Source organism: Dipodomys spectabilis, unplaced genomic scaffold (assembly GCF_019054845.1).
Source record: "Dipodomys spectabilis isolate Male_0828 unplaced genomic scaffold, ASM1905484v1 ptg000329l, whole genome shotgun sequence".
Classification (NCBI taxonomy): Eukaryota; Metazoa; Chordata; class Mammalia; order Rodentia; family Heteromyidae; genus Dipodomys; species Dipodomys spectabilis.
Window position 1 is genome coordinate 5,932,473 of NW_024871006.1, and position 21,033 is coordinate 5,953,505.

A 21,033-nucleotide genomic window follows, 5' to 3' on the forward strand; every position below is an offset into this window, starting at 1 on the left:
GTGAGGCTGAGCAGGGTCTCTCCACACAGCTGGCAGCCCATCATGAAATTCATCAACGACCAGTATGAGAGGTACCTGCAGGAGGAGGTCAACATCAACCGGAAGAGGCGGATCCCAGACACGCGCGTCCACTGCTGCCTCTACTTTATCCCCGCCACCGGCCACTCGTAGGTCCCCTCCAGGGCCCTGGTCCTGGGGAAGGGTTCTGGGGTTCCACCACCCCCGGGATGGTCCTCACGGGTCCAGCCGTGGGGAGCTGGGTGGGGGGTGCGGCCATTAAGTGAAGTGAGTGAGACGCCCCTGGAGGCCAGCCTCAGCTACTTGACATCCGTCCAGAGCCACTGCCCCGCCCACTCTGTAGCCATGCCCTGCCCAGTCCATAGCCACGCCTACACAGTGGCCACTCCCATGCATAGCCACACCCACTCAGTGGTCATGCCCACTACATAGCCACACCTCATTGGCCACGCCCACTCACCACCCTCCCACCCTGGTCCCTTGGACTACTTGGAAGAAGGCAGGGGGAACAGTGGCCTGGCCTGGCTCAGCAACAGCTGCTGCAGGCCGAGACTGACTCGTCCGGCACTGTCTTCTCATCCTGTCCACCCTGAAGTGGCACCCAGAGCCCTGCCCTGGATGCCCTGCCCAGGTGTGGGGGCGAGGCACGGAGGGGTGTCTCCTCCCTCCCAGTCAGTCCGCAGCTCCCTAGGAATCCTGTGTGTCCTCAGGATTTAGGGCCCTTTCTGCCCCCCTGCTGGCCACCTCTTCCTGAGGCCCAGGGCAGCAGCTGCTGGTGGTCTGTTGGGCTAACAGTGAGGTGGGGTTCCCACGGGGGACAGCAGGAGTCCACCAGAGACAGGATGCTGTGAGTCCTGCCATGGGGCCTCCTCAAGGCAGAGCTGCTGCTCTAGGGTCCTGTGGCCACCCGCGGGCCATTCCCAAGCTCTGCCGAGGCTGAGGGCCGGCAGAGGGAGACAGAGCCCTGATGTGGCGCCGGCTGGGCTAGCCAAGGGTGGTTCCCCAGAGCTAACCCTCTGGGCTAGGACCCCGCTGGGCCCTGGGCCTGGCTTCCGCCCCCAGCGCCCAGTCCCAGGGGATGGGTGGGCCTTGGCCAGCTTTGCTGAGGCTTCTGCCTGGAAGCGCGCTTTCCCAGCAGGACAGACACTCCACTCTGTCAGGCTCCACCGGCCTCTCCTCCACTGCCCATGTCAGACCCCAGGCTTGCTGGGGAGCCACCAGCCTGTCTTGGGGGCCCCCATTCTTTTCCTGTCCCAGCCAGTCAAAGCAAGATGGCATCAGAATCGAGGCTTACCTCATGTGTGGGCATGGGAAGGACAGGTGGTAGACAGGGTGCCTAGAGCTAGCTGGCCTTGCCCTGGACGCGTGTGCGTGCACGCGCACACACGCACACACACGCACGCCTCAGCTTACTGGTACTGCTCTGTCTGAGGCCCCTGAAAGCCCCCCCACTACCCACTCGGCCAGTGCTTGACCATAATAACTGTCACTGCCAGCATCCACCAGGCGTGGGCCCTGGACAGGACCCCACCCCACATTCCAGCCTGAGTCCCAGTACCCCTACATCCCAGCCTCAGTCCCATCACCCCAGGGCCCCAGCCTGAGTCCCATCACCCCAGGACCCCGGCCTGAGTCCCATCACCTCAGGACCCCAGTCTGAGTCGTGTCACCCCAGGACCCCAGCCTGAGTCGTGTCACCCCAGGACCCCGGCCTGAGTCGTGTCACCCCAGGACCCCAGCCTGAGTGGTGTCACCCCAGGACCCCGGCCTGAGTCGTGTCACCCCAGGACCCCGGCCTGAGTCGTGTCACCCCAGGACCCCAGCCTGAGTCGTGTCACCCCAGGACCCCAGCCTGAGTGGTGTCACCCCAGGACCCCAGCCTGAGTTGTGTCACCCCAGGGCCCCAGCCTGAGTCCCATCACCCCAGGGCCCCAGCCCGAGTCCCGTCACCCCAAGACCCCAGCCTGAGTGGTGTCACCCCAGGACCCCAGCCTGAGTGGTATCACCCCAGGACCCCAGCCTGAGTCGTGTCACCCCAGGACCCCAGCCTGAGTGGTGTCACCCCAGGACCCCAGCCTGAGTTGTGTCACCCCAGGGCCCCAGCCTGAGTCCCATCACCCCAGGGCCCCAGCCCGAGTCCCGTCACCCCAAGACCCCAGCCTGAGTGGTGTCACCCCAGGACCCCAGCCTGAGTGGTGTCACCCCAGGACCCCAGCCTGAGTGGTGTCACCCCAGGACCCCAGCCTGAGTCGTGTCACCCCAGGACCCCGGCCTGAGTCGTGTCACCCCAGGACCCCGGCCTGAGTCCCGTCACCCCAGGACCCCAGCCTGAGTCGTGTCACCCCAGGACCCCAGCCTGAGTCCTGTCACCCCAGGACCCCAGCCTGAGTGGTGTCACCTTGCGCCCTTTCAGCCTCAGGCCCCTGGACATCGAGTTCATGAAGCGCCTGAGCAAGGTGGTCAACATTGTCCCTGTCATCGCCAAGGCCGACACGCTGACCCTGGAGGAGAGGGCCTACTTCAAACAGCGGGTAGGGGGCTGGGGCCTCCCCACTGTCCCTGCCTCTCGGGACCCTGGAGACAAGCTGTGGCCAGCCTGGGCTACTTTGTCCTGACAGTGCCCTACTTCTGAACCATCTGGAAACTTTTAATGGAGGAGTCTGGGCTCCCGCCCAGTGGGTGTGAGGGAAGCCCTTGGATTCCACAAGCTCTGAGGGCCAGTGGAGGGGGGGGGGGGGCTCCCGCATGCTTAGGGAGGCGTGGTCAGACGCACAGCAAAGTGTCCATTGGAGGGGAAGTGCCAGGGCGGCCATGGCGGGGGTGGGGGGGCTATTCTATGGCAGTTACCCCCTCCCTCGCCACTATAGGAGGGGAGGGGCCCATGCTGACCTTGGAGGCTACTACAAAAAGGGTCCAGAAACGAAGAACTCAGCAACCTTTGGGAGTGGGGGGTGCGGCTGTGATGAGCTGGACAGGACACCCAGGACGGGGGCCAGAGCTCCTTGGGGTTCTCCAGCATCTCGGGTGGACAGATCTGCAGCTGCCCCTGCTTCCCAGGGCTGTCAGGGTCTGGGGTCTCTGGGGGCAGCCTTGGGCCTGGGCCCCAGGTGGCCGACCCCTGCTGGCCTAGTGCTGGCGGCGGGCAGAGCACCTCACGGGGGCGGCCCGCATCTCCCCTCCCTCCCCAGATCACGGCGGACCTGCTCTCCAACGGCATCGACGTGTACCCCCAGAAGGAGTTCGACGAGGACTCCGAGGACCGGCTGGTGAACGAGAAGTTCCGGGTACGCGCTCAGCTGGTGCCGTTCCCACATCCCGGGCGGGTGGTGCACACGGAGGGCGGGGTGTCTTCCCCCACTCCTCCCAGGGTCCCCAGGGCTCGGGGAAGGGCTGGGCCTTTCCCGGCCCGTGACACGCACCCGCTGTCCCCTCCCAGGAGATGATTCCATTTGCCGTGGTGGGCAGCGACCACGAGTACCAAGTGAACGGCAAGAGAATCCTGGGGAGGAAGACCAAGTGGGGCACCATCGAAGGTACCGGCCGGGGCCCAGAGATCGGATGACAAGCCAGTCACCCCTGTGGCCCTAGACCGTGGGGCCCCCAGGCTGCACTCGGAGCCTCCCCTCCGACAGGGGTGTTGATGTGGGACCTGCCCAAGCTCAGGGTGGCCAGCTTGGAAATCCTTCACTATGCAAACACTTCAAAGAAAGTCCCAGCCACACAGGTCAGGGGTGAGCTGAGTCTGCTCCGGGCCCAGATGGGCCCCCTCTGGTGGCAGCGCCTAGGGTTGGATCGGCAGCGCCTAGGGTGAGACGGCAGGAGGAAAGGACAGAGCGGGCCGGGGACTAACTGGGTCCTTGGGGAACAGCTTGGCTGAAAGGCAGAGTGGAGAAAGCACAGAGTTGAGAGTCGGAGTTTGGGCCTCAGTGTCCACCATGGATGGTTCCAGCAAAGTGGGGAAATCCCATAGACAGGTAGGGCTTCCCAAGGCAGCCAGCGCTGGCTGGGCCGCGAGCTCAGGGCGCGCGCTCCATATGGAGGATCTCAATTTAATTCTGGAGGTTTCCACCCCTCTCCCCAGATGCCGGGGCCCTCCTCCCTCTTAATAGGCTCAGCCTCTTGAGTTAGGAGTTGGGCGTTTGCAGCTGGATGAGAATGTGAAGCGGTGCACAGGCCTTTTTGGGGTGCTCCCGCAGCCCCGCCCCTGCTGTGCCCACTGTGTGGGTGTCACCAGGTGGGGTGCAGCCAGAGGCTGTCTGAATCACCTGGCGGTGTTTTCCAGTGCGCGGCCTCTCCTGTAATGTGCCCTGGGCCAGGGCTGCTGGCTGTACAAGTGGGTCTTTGTTTGCGCCGAGTCAGGCCGGCTTCCCCTAGGCTCCGCTCCCTCCGGCCCCTCCCTGATTCTCCTCCTCCCGTGTTCCCCATCCCAGATATTGCATTTCAGCACCTTTGTGTGAAAGACATGATTTGGAGGTTGAGAATTCGGGGTTAAGGGGTGGGGGGAGGTGGATCCACATCGACGTGCATATACTGCTCCCTGGTGGCCAATTGGGGAATGGCAGGTGTCAGGAGGAAATAGTTGGGAAATTCACAGGACCAGCCTGCAGCCTTCGCAGCACCCCAGGGAACCTGTGAGGATGTTTGCTGGGGGTCTCCCATCCGGCAGCCTTTCATAAGGACCCCGGGCGCCTCCCAGAGCTTGATGAGTTCATGCCAGGGTTGCCCCGTGTGTGCCCCCGACCAGGGACCTGGCCTTTGGGGGCCCGATCGCCCGTCAGGTCTGAGCGCTAGGGGGTTCTGCGTTGCTGTTGGTTCCCTCTTGGTGAGCGCCACTGCACCCGTTTCCTGTCCTCGAATCCCCCGAGGGTGCTGCCCTAAGTCACATGAGGGCATCGCTCCATCTCCACCGGACATACACCCCGCCTTCCCCACGTTCCGCTCACATCTGCAGCGGAGGAACGCTCGTAGTTATCTGCGGCTATCCCAGAGCGCCCGGGGTGTGCCTGCCCTGCCCCGTACCCCCCCACGCCCCCCGCAGGGAGGTCTTCTGTGGGTCACAGGCCTGCACGCCAGGGAGGCACAGAACACAGCAGGACGTGCCCTGTCCTGAGTTGTCTGCCCGCACCGCCCCGGCGGCCATGTGCACGCTTCCTTCGACAGTGTCACGTTGAGCTGTGCTGGTTTTGGGGGTCAAGGACCACTTGCATGGTCTCTGTTTGTCTCCTGTGAGCCCGAGCACGCGTGTGGCAGGGCAGAGCCGTGGGGGATAAGAGCAGAGAGCCTGGGCTTTCTGTAAATCACCACATCAGTCCTGGCTCCGCAGCCCACCCCGCCTCGGGTCTCTGCTGGACCGCCTGGCCGACCCTCCCCCTCCCCTCCCAGGGCTCTCCTCTGCACCCCGGTTCTTAGCTGCTAGGCCAAAACCTTCCACAGGGGCTGGAAGCATTCTGCCAACAAGTGTGTAGCATCAGATAGGGAGTTCGAGTCCCAGTCTCAGATGGGAGGAAAAAAGAACCAAAATCTTACAGCGCCCAGAAGCTGAGTTTGTCCCGCCATCCCGTGCCCCTCCGCCCAGCGCAGGGTGGGGCCGCCAGGGCCTCCGCCCCCCCCCCCCCCCCCCCCCGGGAGCTGTCCTGGGAAGCGGCTCTTGGGCCTGGGATTGCTGGACATGGGAGGGGAAGACCAGGGTGGGGTGAGGGCATCATCATCAGCCGGATGCTGACGCCCTCTGTCCCCTGCCCGCAGTGGAGAACACCATGCACTGTGAGTTTGCCTACCTGCGGGACCTCCTCATCAGGTGAGTCCGGGCCGGAGCCCCTGAGTGGTGGGAGGCCGGGGAGCAGGCAGAGGCCCTGGGCAGCCCCAGGCTGACCGTAGAGAGGGCGCGGGGTGAGGGAGGCCACGCGAGCCCGTGCGGGTGTGCGGAGGCCCGGGAGGCCAGGCCGCACCACCGACGCCCAGCCTGCCTGGCCCAGGACGCACATGCAGAATATCAAGGACATCACCAGCAGCATCCACTTCGAAGCGTACCGCGTGAAGCGGCTCAACGAGGGTCACAGCACCATGGCCAACGGCGTGGACGAGAAAGAGCCAGAGGCCCAGGAGATGTAGATGCCACCCGCGCCCAGGACCCTGCCCCCGACTCCTTCCAGTCCCCCCCAGGCCCGCCCCCCGCCCCGTCTTATTTTATATCACTTCTTCCACGTGTTCTCCTCCGACCCGCCCCACGCAGCCAGGTTCCACGTGGAGACACCTCCTCAGTGTGTCAGTGCCACAGCTCTCCGGCTGTGGCGTGGGCCGGGCAGGGCTCCGCCGGGCCTCGCCCAGGACTGGAGAGGCTGGACAGTGGCTGGAGGAAAGGACCCGGGAATCTGACCCTCCACCCACTCCCCCCCCCTCCCCGGGAGCCAGAAAGCTTGTCTGTGTCCCCTGCCACCCCACGTTCCGACTTGCAGGGACCAGGCCCCTCCGTCCTGTAGGCAGTGCCCGGGAAGGATGGGGCCCAGCCAGGTAAACCTGGAGCCCCCCACTCCCCCCCATGGCATGGGCCACAACTCAGAGAGCCCCTCGCTCACTGCTCCCAAGGGGAGGCTAGAAAATTACACAACCCAGTTTCCACGATGGCTTGGACGGGCCAGGCCCGCCGGCCCCGCCCGGAAGCCGTACTGAAGCAGAAAGTGCCTTTATCCTAGCCGTCAGCGCGCATGCGCGCTGCGGACCCCTCCCCCTCCCCCAGCCAGAAACAGGGACAGACTGCAGGGAGGGACTCGTCATCACCCCCCCCCCACCTCCAGACGCACGGTTCTGGGTGATAGAGGTTCAGAGAGGGCCCCTCCCCACCCTGAGTCTTGGGAAAGCCCGAGCAAGCGCTTCTGGTGGAGGAGTTGAAGGAGAAAGGCAGGGAAAGGTGCTGGAAGGAAGATGGGGCACGGGGGGGGGGACCTGCCCTACCTGGATGTGGGGGAGGGAGGTCTGTCCGTCTGTCTGGTCTTTGGTTTGGCCGGAGATGTTGGTTACTCTGACGCTGAGTCTCGCCACCTCCAGAAGCGTGTCCGCATGCGGGAGCGGCCCACCGGCCCACCGCCTGCGGTCTCCTGTGCCCTCGGGCCAGACCCCCGGGGCGGGAGGACCAAGGGCTGGCGTGCAGCAGGGTGGTGATGACACCCTGGCGCCTGCGCCCCAGGGAGACCCCCCCAGCTGCCATCACTTCCTTCCCTCCGGCCTCTGCCCCGCCTCCACCGGGCATGTGTGTCCCGACCCCGGGAGCCCGCGCGGATGGTGGGAGGCGTGGGGGGGTGCGTGCCGGCGTGTGTGCGCGTGTGTTCCTGCGTTGGGTGGCAGCCATCCCCACCCGAGCTTGGCGAGACCCGCCCCACCCTCAGCTCAACAGTTTACTTGCCAACTTGCCATGTTTTGTTTTGTTTTGCCAAAACCAAGACTTTGAATGAAGTGTCCAGCACCAGGGCCCAGTCCGGGGGTCCCGGGAGAGGGGGGGCACAGCATCCCAGGTTGGGATGGCTCTGCGCCCCTCTCTGAACCCAGAGTTTGAAAGCTCCCCTTCACCGGCTGACCCATGATGGCCTTTGCTATGTGCCTCCTGAGAATTCGTCTTTTTGTATAAATGACAACCGTGTTGAAACGTATTTCCTGAAATAAAAGTTTCTGATGCAATCTCCGGCCCGCACGGAGGGCGTCTGTGACCCCGAGGAGGAGGGCGGCTCGTGCCCCAAGCCCGGGTAGAGCGCTAGCCTTGCGGAAAAGACGCTCAGGGACAGCATCCAGGCCCCGAGTTTGAGCCCCAAGAATGGCAAAACAAAATGCAAAAATAAGAACTTCTCGGGGACCAGTGGCTCAGAGCATTTCTTAAAGGAAGGGGCACGGGGTGGGGAGGGGGCTGGCAGCTGGGGAGGTGGTTCAGCTGCTGGGAGCACGTCCTGGGGTTTGGGACTCCTGAGAAGCCGGGGTGGATTTCCAGAGTCTCCACAAGGAGGCGCTGTGAGCAACCTTGTAAGTCATGGAACCTGGAAAGTTATTTTTCTTTTTGAAATTTTTAAGACTTCGTATGTCAAAGCCAAGCACCGGTGGCTCACGCCTGTCATCCTAGCTACTCAGGAGGCTGAGATGGAGGATTGTAGTTTGAAGCCAGCCTAGGCAGGAAACAGACTCCAATTAACCACCAAAAAGCTGGAAGTGGAGCTGTGGCTCAAATGGTAGAGCACCATCCTGGGGGGCGGGGGGGAGCTAAGGACAGCACCCAGGCGCTGAGTTGAAGCTCTAGAACCAGCACAAAAGTAGTCTTCCTATGTGGAGCCCTACAAAAGAGTCAGTGTTTGGTTCCATCCAGGGAGAAGAAATCGCCTCTAGACAATGTGGGTTCTAGAGGCATGGCCGGACAGCCTGGCGGGGGGGTGGGGGTGGGAGTTCTGGGTCCTTAAACTGACAGATCTGCAGGCCGAAGTCCAGGGTCAGGAGTCAGGAGGGCCCTGTTCCTCCTCTCCTCCCTCCCTCCTGCAGCAGGTCTCTGGAGGGCAGGGCCCCCTTCGGGGGATTTGCGTGCTGTCCCTGAGAACCATGGGCCTGGAGCCAAGCCTTCCTGTGACCCTGTATGACCCTGCCATCCCAGATGCTCTTCGCAGAGACACAGCCTTGCAGCCCGCATCTCCTGAACATGGGTTCAGATAAGGGTCAGGAGGTCTCCCTCCCAGATGGCATGGAGGAGCCTCTAGCGGAGTCGGGGGGACGGAGGGAGAGGGGCCAGTGTCAGGTGCCAAGGCTGGAGGAAGAGAGAAGCTGCTCGCCCAATGGCAGCAAGGAAGCAGAGAGAGGGAGGGAGAGAAAGCAGGAGGGGGAGGGGAGAGGGAGCAGAAAAGGGGGGGCCGGTGGGCCATGGGAAAGTCACTGTCCGGGACAGGCCCCGGGACTTGCTCCTGCGGCTCCTCCTCCGGCAGCTTCCAGTCCCCTTTCAGCTCTGTCACACCCTGGATCCACCTGTGGGCCCGGGCGTAAAATTCCACGTTCACATGATGACAAGCCCACAGCACGGTGGGTTCTGAGCTGTGCTGGGGGGCCCCTGGAGCTGGCACCCACCTGTACCAGGTTCTAGAATTTTCTTTATCCTTTAGCCCTGAAAAGTGGCCTTGCTGTCTCTTTTCCAGGTCTGGACTCTGTGGGGGGGGGGGGTAAGTACTGGGATTTGAACTCGGGGCAGGTGTGCTGCCGCTTGAACCCATCCCCAGCCTGATGCTGGACCGTCAGGGCTGCAAGCCTGGCCAGCCTAGCATGTGTCTTGGGGGCCCTGCCCAGCTAGCTATACCTGCCCCAGCTTCCAGCAAGTTCCCCTGGGCTGCAGACCAGTGTCAGCTGAATGACCACAGACTGCCCAGCTAGGGCACACCTCCCCTCCCCCTCTCAGAGAACGTTGTAATCTTCAGGAGACGGGAGCAGAAATAATTAAAGCTGCCCCGAGTAAGTGGTTCTTGAACCGTCTGCCTGGTTTAAAAACTAATTACTTGGAGAGCGCTCGCTGCCAGGGAGCCGCTCATTACCCACCACTGTGCGGGCCGCCGCCACCTGCTCCCCCCTCCTCCCCCTCCCACTCCCCCGGCACAGGCCCATTGCACCAGCTCATAGAACGCTGCCGCGGCCTCTAACATCTCCCTGAGTAATCCCATCATCAGAGCCCCGTTCCACTGGAGAAACCCGAGACCCCACAGGGCAGTGGCTTCGTGGACAGACCATGGCTGTGCCCCTCGGGGATACCCAGCAGCAAGGCATCCGTCCAGCCTGAAGGCACAGCGCTTAGTTCTGTCCCGACTCCGGGTCCAGGAGAGGCCCCACTGTGGAGGCCTGAGCGCGCGCCCGCCAGGAGGCTTCCACCCGCCTGGCTGAGCCTGCTGCGCTGCGGTGGGGGTGGCGGGCTGGAGATGGGGAGGCACCGGGAGTTAGGGCTCTGTTTGAACACGGAGCCTCCCATTCCCCCACCCCCACCCCCAAGGCTGGTGCTCTGCCACTTGAGCCACAGCTCCCCTTCTGGCTTTTTTTTCTGAGTCTTTGGAGGTGAGTCTCTGGGATGTGTCTGCCTGGGCTGGCGTTCAACGGCAATCCTTAGATCTCAGTCTCCTGGTTGGCTAGGATGACAGGCGTGAGCCACCGACTCACTCCCTTTAAGGGCAGGATGAGGTCCCCCCGGGTGGGATGGCAGGGGCAGGCGGGGTCACTTCCTGGCGGGCAGCCATTTAAGGAAGGGGGGGCTCTTGTTTCCAAGGCTCAGGTGGAGCTTGTGGCCGGAACACCGTCCCTCAACAGAGGGCGCTCTGCCTGTGCCCGCGCACTAAGTCGACCTGGAAAAAACTCCAAATCCATGGGCCAAAGCCAACTTTTAAGCCTCAACTTTGTTCCCCCAAATTCAACACCCACCAATACCTCCGTCTGTCCAGCTCCTGCTCACGATGCTGCATGGTGCTTCCCCGGGAAATTACTCCTGGGTCCGGGCCCCCATTGATCCCGGGGTCCTGGCCCCCAATGCCAAGTCCTGGCTTCCATTCCCCGCAGATCCTGCTGCTGCTGCTGCGCACCCGGCTCATCCTCAATGCTGGTGTCGGTTCAAGGCAGTCCCGGAAGCCTCCGATGCTGGGAGGGGGTATCTAATAAAGTTGGAGCTCTGTAATTTAGCAATTACTGTAACCCACACTTGTAATTTAGGGGCTTTCTAGTCATTCATTGTACTCTTTCTCTCTCGGAACAAATAGGCAGTTGAATAGTTTCTCCTCCAGGCTCTGAGGTTGGCATTTGCCGCCCTTCCCTCGGCGGCAGTGGGGCCCCCAGGAGGGAGGGGGGTGATGTGGGGCTTCACTCCCAGACCCCAAAGGTTAGTATAACATCCAGAATCCTCTATCTTTGTGCAGTTACCCTGTCGTTCATTTAAAAATTTGATTTTGCCAGGCGCCAGTGGCTCACGCCTGTCATCCTAGCTACTCTGGTGGCCGAGATGTGAGGATCGCGGTTCAAAGCCAGCCCGGGCAGGAACGTTCATGCCACTCCTGTCTCCAATGAACCAGCAAAAAACAAAACAACAACAACAACAAAAACCTGAAAGTAGGCCTGTGGCTCAAATGATGGAGCACCAGTCCCAAGTAAAAAAGCTGAGGGACAGACCCAGGCCCCAAGTCCAAGCCCTGGTGCCAACCCCAAAACAAAAAACGTCCAAGTCTGGGTGCTCCACTCCCTGGCCTGATGCCAGGCCCAACTTGGCCAAAAGCTGACAGAGTCCCAGAGCAGGTGCGTCACATCAGACAGCAGGGTGGGTGACATTGGCAGGGCAGGGGCGGAGCCACCGAGAAGTCCCTTCACAGTGTGGCGGACTTGCAGAAGAGAACTCGGGTCCCCCGCCTTTTCTTCCAGACAGTGGGGCGCCCAGCCCCACCCAACCTCCGAGGTCAAGGCCACACCTGGAATGGGAGGGGGGAGGCCCGGGGAGCCGCGTGTGCCTTGGGGAGCGCGAGGTGCATGCGCCCATGTGCACACACGCCTCCAAGCCCCCACCACTGGTGTCAGTGGGGGGGAGCAAGACCAGGGGCTCCCCCTCCCCCCAGCTCTACCCACACACTCTTTACATTAACCACTTGAGGGGAAAATTCAATTTGTAATAAATCTGTGTTGCAGTGGAAGTTCAATTGCTCTAGTGGCTATAAAAATTAATTCCTTATCCTAAACATTATTATACAGCTTTTAAAATGAATTGACTTGTGGTTGGGTTCCTGGCTGGGGCCATTATTAGTAATTAGTGTAATCAGATCGCATCATTTGTAATATCGCCTCTGCTAGCTCCAGCCCCCGACAGCCGCGCCCAGGAGATCGCCCAGTCAGGGCTGCATTCTGCCATGGCCTATGGCCTTGGTGACCTGGCTCCTTCCCATCCCCCGCCAGGGGTGTGGCCCTCTTTTCCTTCAGTCACTGTGCATGCTTGAATGTGCTGTGGTGACCTTTCCTCTCAAAGGGACCTGCTGAGAGCTGGCTCTGCCATCTGGAAGGAGAGGGGAGCCCAAGGACTCAGACCCCATTCCATTGTCTGGAAGCCTCTGCAGGAGATGTGCCATGAGCATGCACCACAAGCGTGCACCATGAGTGTGCATCGTGAGTGTGCATCACCAGTGTACACCATGAGTGTACATCAGGAGTGTGCATCAGGAGTGTGTACCATGAGCAAGCATCAATGCACCACAAGCATGCTCCACGAGTGCATCATGATTGTGCACCATGAACAAGCATCTTTGTGCACAGGTGTGCGCCACAAGTGTGCGCCACGAGTGTGCATCAAGATTGTGCACCATGAGCAAGCATCAGTGTGCAAAAGTGCACAACTGTGCCATGAGTGCACCATGAGTAAGTATCAGCGTGCACAAGTGTGCACCATGAGTGTTTATCATGATTGTGCACAAGCATCAGTGTGCACAAGTGTGCATCACAAGTGTGTGTCATGAGTGTGCACCAAGTACACATCAGTATGTACCACAAGCATGCACCATGAGTGTGCACAAGTATGTACCACAAGCGTGCCCCACGAGCGTGCACCGTGAGCATGCATCATGAGCATCACAAGCATCACACCCATCACAAGCATGTCCCATGAGCATGCATGGCGAGCATGTGCCACGAGGCAGACACCCCCTCCGGCTGGGGGGGGTGCGGCTGAGAGGCGGCTGGGGGGGGGTGCGGCTGAGGGGTGGCTGGGGGGGGTGCGGCTGAGAGGCGGCTGGGGGTTCCCCTGGAGGCCGCAGGTCCATCCTGGAGTCATGCCTGCAGCCCCAGCCACCATTCACTGAGAAGCAATGAGGACCCCACCAGCTGAGGCTGCAAACCCCGAGTCCGTGACCCCATCAGGGTCAAGAATTCAGGAAGTCGGGCTGGGAAGGTGGCTCAGTGGTAGAGCGCTTGCCTTGCATGCCTGAGGCCCTGGGTTCGATTCCTCAGCACCACATAAGCAAAAAGAAAAAAAAGCCGGAAGTGGCACTGTGGCTCAGTGGTAGAGCACTAGCCTTGAGCTGAAGAGCTGAGGGACAGCACCCAGGCCCAGAGTTCAGGCCCCACAACTGGACCCAAAAAAAAAGAATTCAGGAAGTCCCAGAACTTGAGACAAATTGAGTTCTCACTGTCAAGAGCCATTTCCTGAGACGGAGCATTTCCTCTAAGCACAGATGGGGCTGGGGCTGCACGGGCGTGCCCAAGCGGCTGCAGACGGTGCGAACACGCACCTGGGCTTCTTGTTGTTGTTGGTTGGTTGTTGCTTTTGTGCCAGTGCTTGAACTCAGGACTTCACACTGACCCTTAGCTTTTGCACTAAAGCCTGGTGTTATACTACTTGAGCCACAGCTTCACTTCTAGGTTTTTGCTGGTTAATTGGAGACCAGAGTCTCATGGACTTTCTTTCCCAGGCTGGTTTCAACCCATGACTCTCAGAGCTCTTCCTCCTGAGTAGCTGGGATGACAGGTGTGAGATGAGGGTGGTTTTTGAACCAGTGACCATGGTTTTTACGATTCATTAATAAAGAAGCTGCAGTATCATTATATTGACCTCATACCTCAAATCCTCCTACCTCCACTTTCTGAGTAGCTGGATTACAGACATGAATCTCCATACCCAGCTAGTTGGTTGAAATAGGGTCTCAATAATTTTTTTTGCCCAAGGCTGACCTGGAGCCATGATTCTCCCCTCTCTCTATCCCATGAGATTGAGGTTACAGGCATGAGCTGCCGCGCCCGGCCCATCCGGGGCCCATCTCTTGAATTGGTTGCGATCATTGCACCCGGTCTTCTGGGTTGCTTCCTGAAGGGGGAATGACAGGGCTGCGGAAGAATATTTCAGACCAGAAACGTCCCTGGGATGTTTTGGGGGGAGGTGCAAGCTATCAGAACTCTAGTGTCCTCTACTAGACAGCCTTAGTGCGCGGAACATTCCAGATCAGATCAGGAGCCCAGCAAACCTCCTGCAGGCAATCCTGCAGGTGCTCAGTACCCGCGTGCTCGGTACCTGCACGCTCAGTCAACAGCATTTCCTGAGCATAGACTTCCTGCTAGGCACCGTGCCTCTCCTCCACCCTCAGGATGCACCCTGCCTTCTGGGCAGGGGCTCTCGGGCCTCCTCACTGCCTGGACTGGCTTCTCCCTTGTCCCTTCCAGTTGTAAGCTCTGTACTCCGTACTCATTTCCTGCTGCCCCAGACTAGCTGAGCCACGAACTGGCCCTTGTCTGGGCCTGGCTCTTCACGTGGGCCCTGCCTGCTGATTTCCCTCTGTTCACTCCAGGGCAGGCCTGGCCCTGGCCCCGCCGCCCTCCTGGCTCCGGTAGGTTCTGGTGGCAAGGTACTGAGCAAATCCCCTCCTGCAGAGGTAGTGGGCCCTCCACAGGGCCCACCTGGGCCGGGCTGCCAGCCGCCGCAGCTCCTGAGGTCCAGCCGGCTGTGGGGCCCCGCCTCCTGCCACACCCCTGGTTATCACTCTGAGATTGAAGGTGGAAATTTCCAGCGAGTGAGGCAAGGGGGGCTGACAGCCTGTGCTGGCCTCGGCCCGGATGCAGTCAGCTCGCGAGTAGGCCACCCCTGCTGCCCCCGGCCTCTGCTGGGACCAATTAGCGTCTCTTTCTTGTTAGGACTCATTTGCATAAAGCCTGGGCCTCTAGGAAGGATTTTTCCAAAGGGCCTCCTTATTCTGCGCTAATTGAAAAAAAAAAAAAAAAACACAGAAATTTTGTCTTTTTTCCACTGCCAGTTCCCTGGGCAGGCAGCTCCTCGGACCAGGGGCCCCGCTGGGGTGCCCTGTGCCCTGCCTTCTGTCCTCACACACCCCAACACTGACTGGCAGATATTTGTGGGCACCCAAGGGCAGACCTTGGCTCTGTGGTTGTCCCCTTTTCGCCTTTGTAACCCCAATACCCAGCAAGAGAGACGTGCTGCGGGGTGTTGTGATGGGATGGACACTCCAAGCCCTGGAAAAACAGACTCCTCGAAGGCCAGGCCAGTCAGGGCCCCTCGACAGACCAGCCGGCCCCGGGCGGCCCCTGCTCACTTCTCAGCCCCCCCCCCACCACCCTGGAGGAGCTTACAGCTGAGCCCGGGAGATAAGACCAAAGCCCACAGAAAGATTATTTTTATTTTTGGAAAGTTGAATGGTTTAAGCCAACTTCTCATGAGGCTGTGGAATTAGGGCTGGAGTTAGAATACGTGGGTCTGAGGATGACCAGATAGTCTAAGGGTGCACGCTCTCTCTCTCTGTCCTGTCTGTCTGTCTGTCTGTCTCTCTCTCTCTTTCTCTCTCTCTGTCTCTCTCTCTCTGGTGCTGGTTACCAGGGTTTGAACTCGGGACCTCATGCTCTTGTTTTTCCTGCTAAGTCTGGCAGTCTACCATGGGAACCACATTTCCACATCCAGCTTTTTGCTGGTTAATTGGCAATGAAAGTCTCTTGGACTTCGCTGCCTGGGCCGCCTTCAAACCATGATCCTCCGACCTCAGCCTCCTGAGTCGCTTCATCTCTTTGTACAATTCTGCCGAGCTTCTGGGAGGTTCCGGGGATGGACTCAGGACGCAAGCGTGCGGTGGGCGGGATGGAGGGCACCGTGAGGTGGCTGTCTTTGAGGGTCCCGGGAGGGGGGTGGAGAGGGGGTCCCTCAGAATCTGCCAAGTCATTCATTCCCACAGCCTTACTAGAGGGTGGTGCCTGGCCTGTAAGGGCACACCTTCCACAGGTCCTCAGGGAGTTTGGCAGAAGGCTCCAGAATCTCTGAAAAATGAGCTGCAGACCCTTGAAGCTGTAGGGAAGGCAGCAGCTTATAGAGAACGTCGTGCTGCCTCCTGAGACCCAAGAGGGTGGCAGAAGGAACTGGGGACACTGGGTGGCCACTGGGAGGCAGCCTAGCGCGAGGAGCGCTGCAGTGCCGGGCGGCTCTGGGCTCTGCAAGCTGGGAGCTCAGCCCAGGACAGGTGGGAGCGGCTGGGCTCCCCCTTAATTGAATGGCCTGTGCACTGAGCTGAGCAGAGGCCTCTGATCCTCTCGACGAGGCCGTTTTCGCTGCACAGGAGCCCGGCCTGCTTATTAGCGGAGCTGGGAACACACTGATAAAAAGTTCATTTCTATTTGCCGTTGCTTGGTAATTGGATGAACATGAAAGCAATTAAATATTAAAACATACAAACAAATAACGAAGCCACTGTAATTAGCCCAGGTTTGTTCACTGTCCTGTTTGTTTAGAGAGAGGTGATATGTCTCGGTAGGTGACATTTTAAACACCCGGGGCTGCTGGGGTGTTGTCTTTGGAGAGGCTGAAGAATGCTCGGAGAATGTAATTAAGCCCTGCTGTAAATCAGCCGTGCTGACAGGGAATGACAGCCGCGTGTTGGAGCACGCATCAGTCCGCAGCGAGGGCCGGTAATTAACTCTTTTCCACAGGCCTTTGGCACGCAGTGGCACAAAAAGAAAACACGAGAAAGGAAAGGGGGGCGGGCACTGGGCTGCCCGCCCCGTCCTCACTGATGGTCTCGCCAGGACAGTGGCCGCGCGTTGCTGTGGCTGCTGCGGGGCTCGAACTCGCGCCGGGGAGGGGGAGGCCCCGCCCCCGCTCCCGGCATGCCCCGGGGGAGCGTCCTCCCGCCGCGCCTCTCAGTCGGTCCTTTCTCCACGGGTCGGTGGACCTCCATCTCCCGGAGTGTTCTGGAGCACCTGCCCCAGTGCAGGCCCCACAGACGCGGGACTCGGGTTGCGCCCAGGTGACATATGGCTCTGGCTCCCAAGGTGGCTGCAGTGCTCGGGCTGTGGCAAAAAAGTATGTCCCCAAACCCTGGGTCCCCAGCCCGGGAGCCAGCGGCAGGGGGCCGAGGAGGGCGGGGCTGGGAGCCGAGGAGGGCGGGGCTGGGAGCCGAGGAGGGCGGGGCTGAGAGGAGGGCGGGGCTGGGGGCAGAAGAGGGCGGGGCTGAGGGCAGAGAGGAGGGAGGGGCTGGGAGCCGAGGAGGGCGGGGCTGGGAGCCGAGGAGGGCGGGGCTGGGAGCCGAGGAGGGCGGGGCTGGGAGCCGAGGAGGGCGGGGCTGAGGGCCGAGGAGGGCGGGGCTGGGAGCCGAGGAGGGCGGGGCTGAGGGCAGAGGAGGGCGGGGCTGGGAGCCGAGGAGGGCGGGGCTGAGGACAGAGAGGAGGGCGGGGCTGGGAGCCGAGGAGGGCGGGGCTGGGAGCCGAGGAGGGCGGGGCTGAGGGCAGAGGAGGGCGGGGCTGGGGGCAGAGGAGGGCGGGGCTGGGAGCCGAGGAGGGCGGGGCTGAGGGCAGAGGAGGGCGGGGCTGAGGGCAGAGGAGGGCGGGGCTGGGAGCCGAGGAGGGCGGGGCTGGGAGCGTAAGAGGGCGGGGCTGGGAGCGTAGGAGGGCGGGGCTGGGAGCCGAGGAGGGCGGGGCTGGGAGCCGAGGAGGGCGGGGCTGAGGGCAGAGGAGGGCGGGGCTGAGCGCAGAGGAGGGAGGGGCTGGGAGCCAAGGAGGGCGGGGCTGGGGGCCGAGGAGGGCGGGGCTGAGGGCAGAGAGGAGGGCGGGGCTGGGAGCCGAGGAGGGCGGGGCTGGGAGCCGAGGAGGGCGGGGCTGAGCGCAGAGGAGGGAGGGGCTGGGAGCCAAGGAGGGCGGGGCTGGGAGCCGAGGAGGGCGGGGCTGAGAGCAGAGGAGGGCGGGGCTGGGAGAGAGGAGGGCGGGGCTGGGAGAGAGGAGGGCGGGGCTGAGAGAGAGGAGGGCAGGGCTGAGAGCAGAGGAGGGCGGGGCTGGGAGCCTAGGAGGGAGGGGCTGAGGGCAGAGGAGGGCGTGGCTGGGAGCAGAGGAGGGCGGGGCTGAGAGCAGAGGAGGGCGGGGCTGAGGGCAGAGGAGGGCAGGGCTGAGGGCAGAGGAGGGCGTGGCTGGGAGCAGAGGAGGGCGGGGCTGAGAGCAGAGGAGGGCGGGGCTGAGGGCAGAGGAGGGCGGGGCTGGGAGCCGAGGAGGGCGGGGCTGAGGGCAGAGGAGGGTGGGGCTGGGAGCAGAGAGGGCGGGGCTGAGAGCAGAGGAGGGCATGGCTGGGAGCAGAGGAGGGCGGGGCTGAGAGCAGAGGAGGGCGGGGCTGAGGGCAGAGGAGGGCGGGGCTGGGAGCCGAGGAGGGCGGGGCTGGGAGCAGAAGAGGGCGGGGCTGAGGGCAGAGGAGGGCGTGGCTGGGAGCAGAGGATGGCGGGCGGGATTTTCCTTGCAGGTGTAAGGGGTTTGCGTCCTGAGAACGCAGATAACCACCCTTCGGTGTGGGAAGGTCAGCAGCCCGCAGAGCCTCCTGGCCTCCACTTTGTACCGTGTCCTTTGTCCTGGGCCGGTCTCTCCTGCGGTCGCTCTGCTTCCGTCTTGGGAGCCGGGAGGAGGGACAGGAGGCTGGGCACCTGCCAGGTGGAGCAAGGCCTCACCGGAGCAATCCCAGGAGCTGAGCACCTCTTGTCACACCTGCGGCGTGGGAACATTTATGCTTTTTCTTTCTTTTTTTTTTACTTCTGCCTCTATTCTCCCAACTTAACCTAAGGCAGATGTCTGTGCTCTGGAGCTGGGCTGAGGTGCCGTCCAGGCCCTGACAGTGTCCGGGGAAGCCACGGCAGGTGTGGAGGAGACCTGGGCATGGGGGGGGGGGGCATGGAGACTCAGCCTGGGAGGAGGGGGACCACGCTGGCCCGGCCCACCTCTGAGGACTCACTGGAGGAACCCCGTTGGTGGAATTGGAAGGAGGAAATGGGGTCTGATGGTAAAGGGTGTCCTTAGGGTCATCCCTGAGCACTGGCTGTGGGCATAACAGGAGTGGGCTGGGAGGGCAGGTACCCAGCATCCGGGGCTCTGCAGGCCTCGGGCTGCAGTTCTCCACAGCTACAGGAGGGGGTGCTGCTGGGAGGGACGAATTCCTTCCAGAAGTCCTGAGTCCCAGGGTAAGTCCACTGATGTTGCTTGCATTCTGGAAAATGCGACTTCTGGTTACTTTCCTTGCCTGAGGCTCCCATTTTAGCCTGGCCAAGCCCCCTGTTGTGAGAACTGGGGGCCTCATGTGTGCTCGGCTTGCTTGCTTGGCTGGTGCTCTATCACTTGAGCCATGCCTCCAGGTCCGCTTTTTGCCCGCTAATTCAAGATGGCATCTCATGGTTGGGATCCTTTCCTATGTGACTCCTGTTCCAGGGCAGGAGGGGGGCTCCCCACTGGTCACCAGAGACAGAGCTGGGGACCCCCAGGCTTGTGTGCACCAGCCTAACGTCTCTGTAGACAGGGTGCACTGCATCCCTTCAGACAGGCTCTGTACACAGCCTTCCCTGCCAGGACCCACCCACAGCTTCAGTCCTGGCCGCCAGCACTGTGACCTGGCCTGTGCCCAGCGCCTGCTGCCAGGTGGGTGGCCAAGGCAGGCCTGTCCACCAGCCGGGCCAGGTCGTGGCCTTCCCCTGCCCTCCGCCAGCCCCTCCCTTCCTGCGATGACCCGGCAGGTCACCTGTGCCCTGCCTTCCTCACGGTGAGGTCCAGCCCCTCCTCCTGTCCCCTCGCCTGCTTCCTTGTGGGACACGGGTGCCAGGGCCCTTGAAGAAATGCACATCAGCTGACTGGTTTAAGGCAGGGAGGTTGGCTAGGCCAAATGGGTGCCAGCCGGGCTGTCTCATTGGCTGGGAAGCTGGCGTGGGCTCTGCCCCCCCCCAGCTTCGTACCTTGTGTGTGTGTGTGTGTGTGTGTGTGTGTGTGTGACTGTGGATGTGGATATGGATGTGGATGTGGGGGGTGTATATCTGTATGTGGGGGTGTATGTGTGTATATGTATGTGTTTGGGGGGTGTATGTGTGTATACGTGTGTGTTTGGGGGTGTATATGTGTAGGTGTGTTTGGGGTGTGTGTATGTGCATATGTGTGTGTTTGGGGGGTGTATGTGTGTATATGTGTGTGTGTTTGGGGGGTGTATGTGTGTATATGTGTGTATGTGTTTGGGGGTGTGTGTGTGTGTTTTTGGGTCCTCAGGGTCAGAGGGCCTTTTAGTTTGCAGTGGAGGGGTCACCAGGTCAGGTGCTTTTAAGCCTGGATGGTCCCTCACGGCCGACCCCAGCCCTCTGCCCCTCGGCTCACCCCCCCCCCAGCAGGCGGTGGTGGCAGGCTGCTGACATGGCACCTGGCACCCGGCCAGCCTCCGCTCTTCCCCCTGCTGGGCCACCTTGGCTTAGCCCCGCCCCTCCTCCCCTCCACCTTTCACCTGAGCAGTCACAAATCACATCCCTGCGGGGCCTTTCAGCCTGGATGGGGTCTCCGTGATGCCTCCCCCAGCCTCTAGGCCCACACAGCAGGGAGCATCATGGAATCGGGGATAAAGTCAAGCAACTTCCACACCCAGAGCTTCTGCCTGCCGTCTGTGACGACGGTGGCAGAGGGGAAGTCCAACTGCAACTCACTGAACTGCGATCCTCAGAGCTCAGCCTTCTGAGTAGCGAGGATTACAGGTGTGAGCCACCAGCGCCCGGCTGCATTTAGTTATTTTGGGGGGTAGTGTCTTGTGAGTTGTGTATATGTGTGTGTGCGCGCGCACTTAGGGCAGGATTCCTCTTATCAATGCCTCTCACATAGCCAGATTACAGGCCCAAGATCCCATGCCTGGCTTGTGAGTTGATAGGAGGTGAGGTCTCACTAACTTTTTGCCAGGGTTAGTTTAGAACCACGGGCCTCTCCCTCTCAGTTTCCCAAGTAGCATGAGCCACTACACCCAGCCTCAGGGAGTCCATTTTTAATAAAGTAGCAGGTATAGAAGACGGTTGTCCCAGCACTTCTGAAAAAGTGTCCTTTCCTTTGTGGAAAACAAACTGATGGTTCTCATTCCTTTGGAGATTCTCTGCTTAATGGATACTTAGTGACCTGCTACCTGGGATACCTGGTGACCTGTGACCTGGGAGCCACCAAAATTCCCAGCCCGCACAAGCACAATCTTGCTGGTCCCTGCCTTGGTCCCTGGACAGGACCAAGACCCCTCTGGCTTCGGCTTCG

At 61.3% G+C, this 21,033-nt stretch overlaps 1 protein-coding gene across 7 annotated transcripts in view; it reads left to right on the forward strand.

Annotated features, from left to right (window-relative positions):
* The window catches only part of Septin9 (septin 9), a 139,176-nt gene extending 131,487 nt beyond the window's left edge, over window positions 1-7,689 (forward strand). For all 7 annotated transcript variants that reach the window (XM_042702655.1, XM_042702659.1, XM_042702658.1 and 4 more), the window contains 6 exons: window positions 30-167; window positions 2,432-2,549; window positions 3,207-3,302; window positions 3,455-3,551; window positions 5,764-5,815; window positions 5,994-7,689. In XM_042702655.1, the coding sequence (XP_042558589.1) occupies window positions 30-167; window positions 2,432-2,549; window positions 3,207-3,302; window positions 3,455-3,551; window positions 5,764-5,815; window positions 5,994-6,129 (637 nt within the window). In that variant the 3' untranslated portion in view covers window positions 6,130-7,689. The remainder of the gene's footprint in view (window positions 1-29; window positions 168-2,431; window positions 2,550-3,206; window positions 3,303-3,454; window positions 3,552-5,763; window positions 5,816-5,993) is intronic.
* The last annotated feature ends 13,344 nt before the right edge of the window (window positions 7,690-21,033 follow it).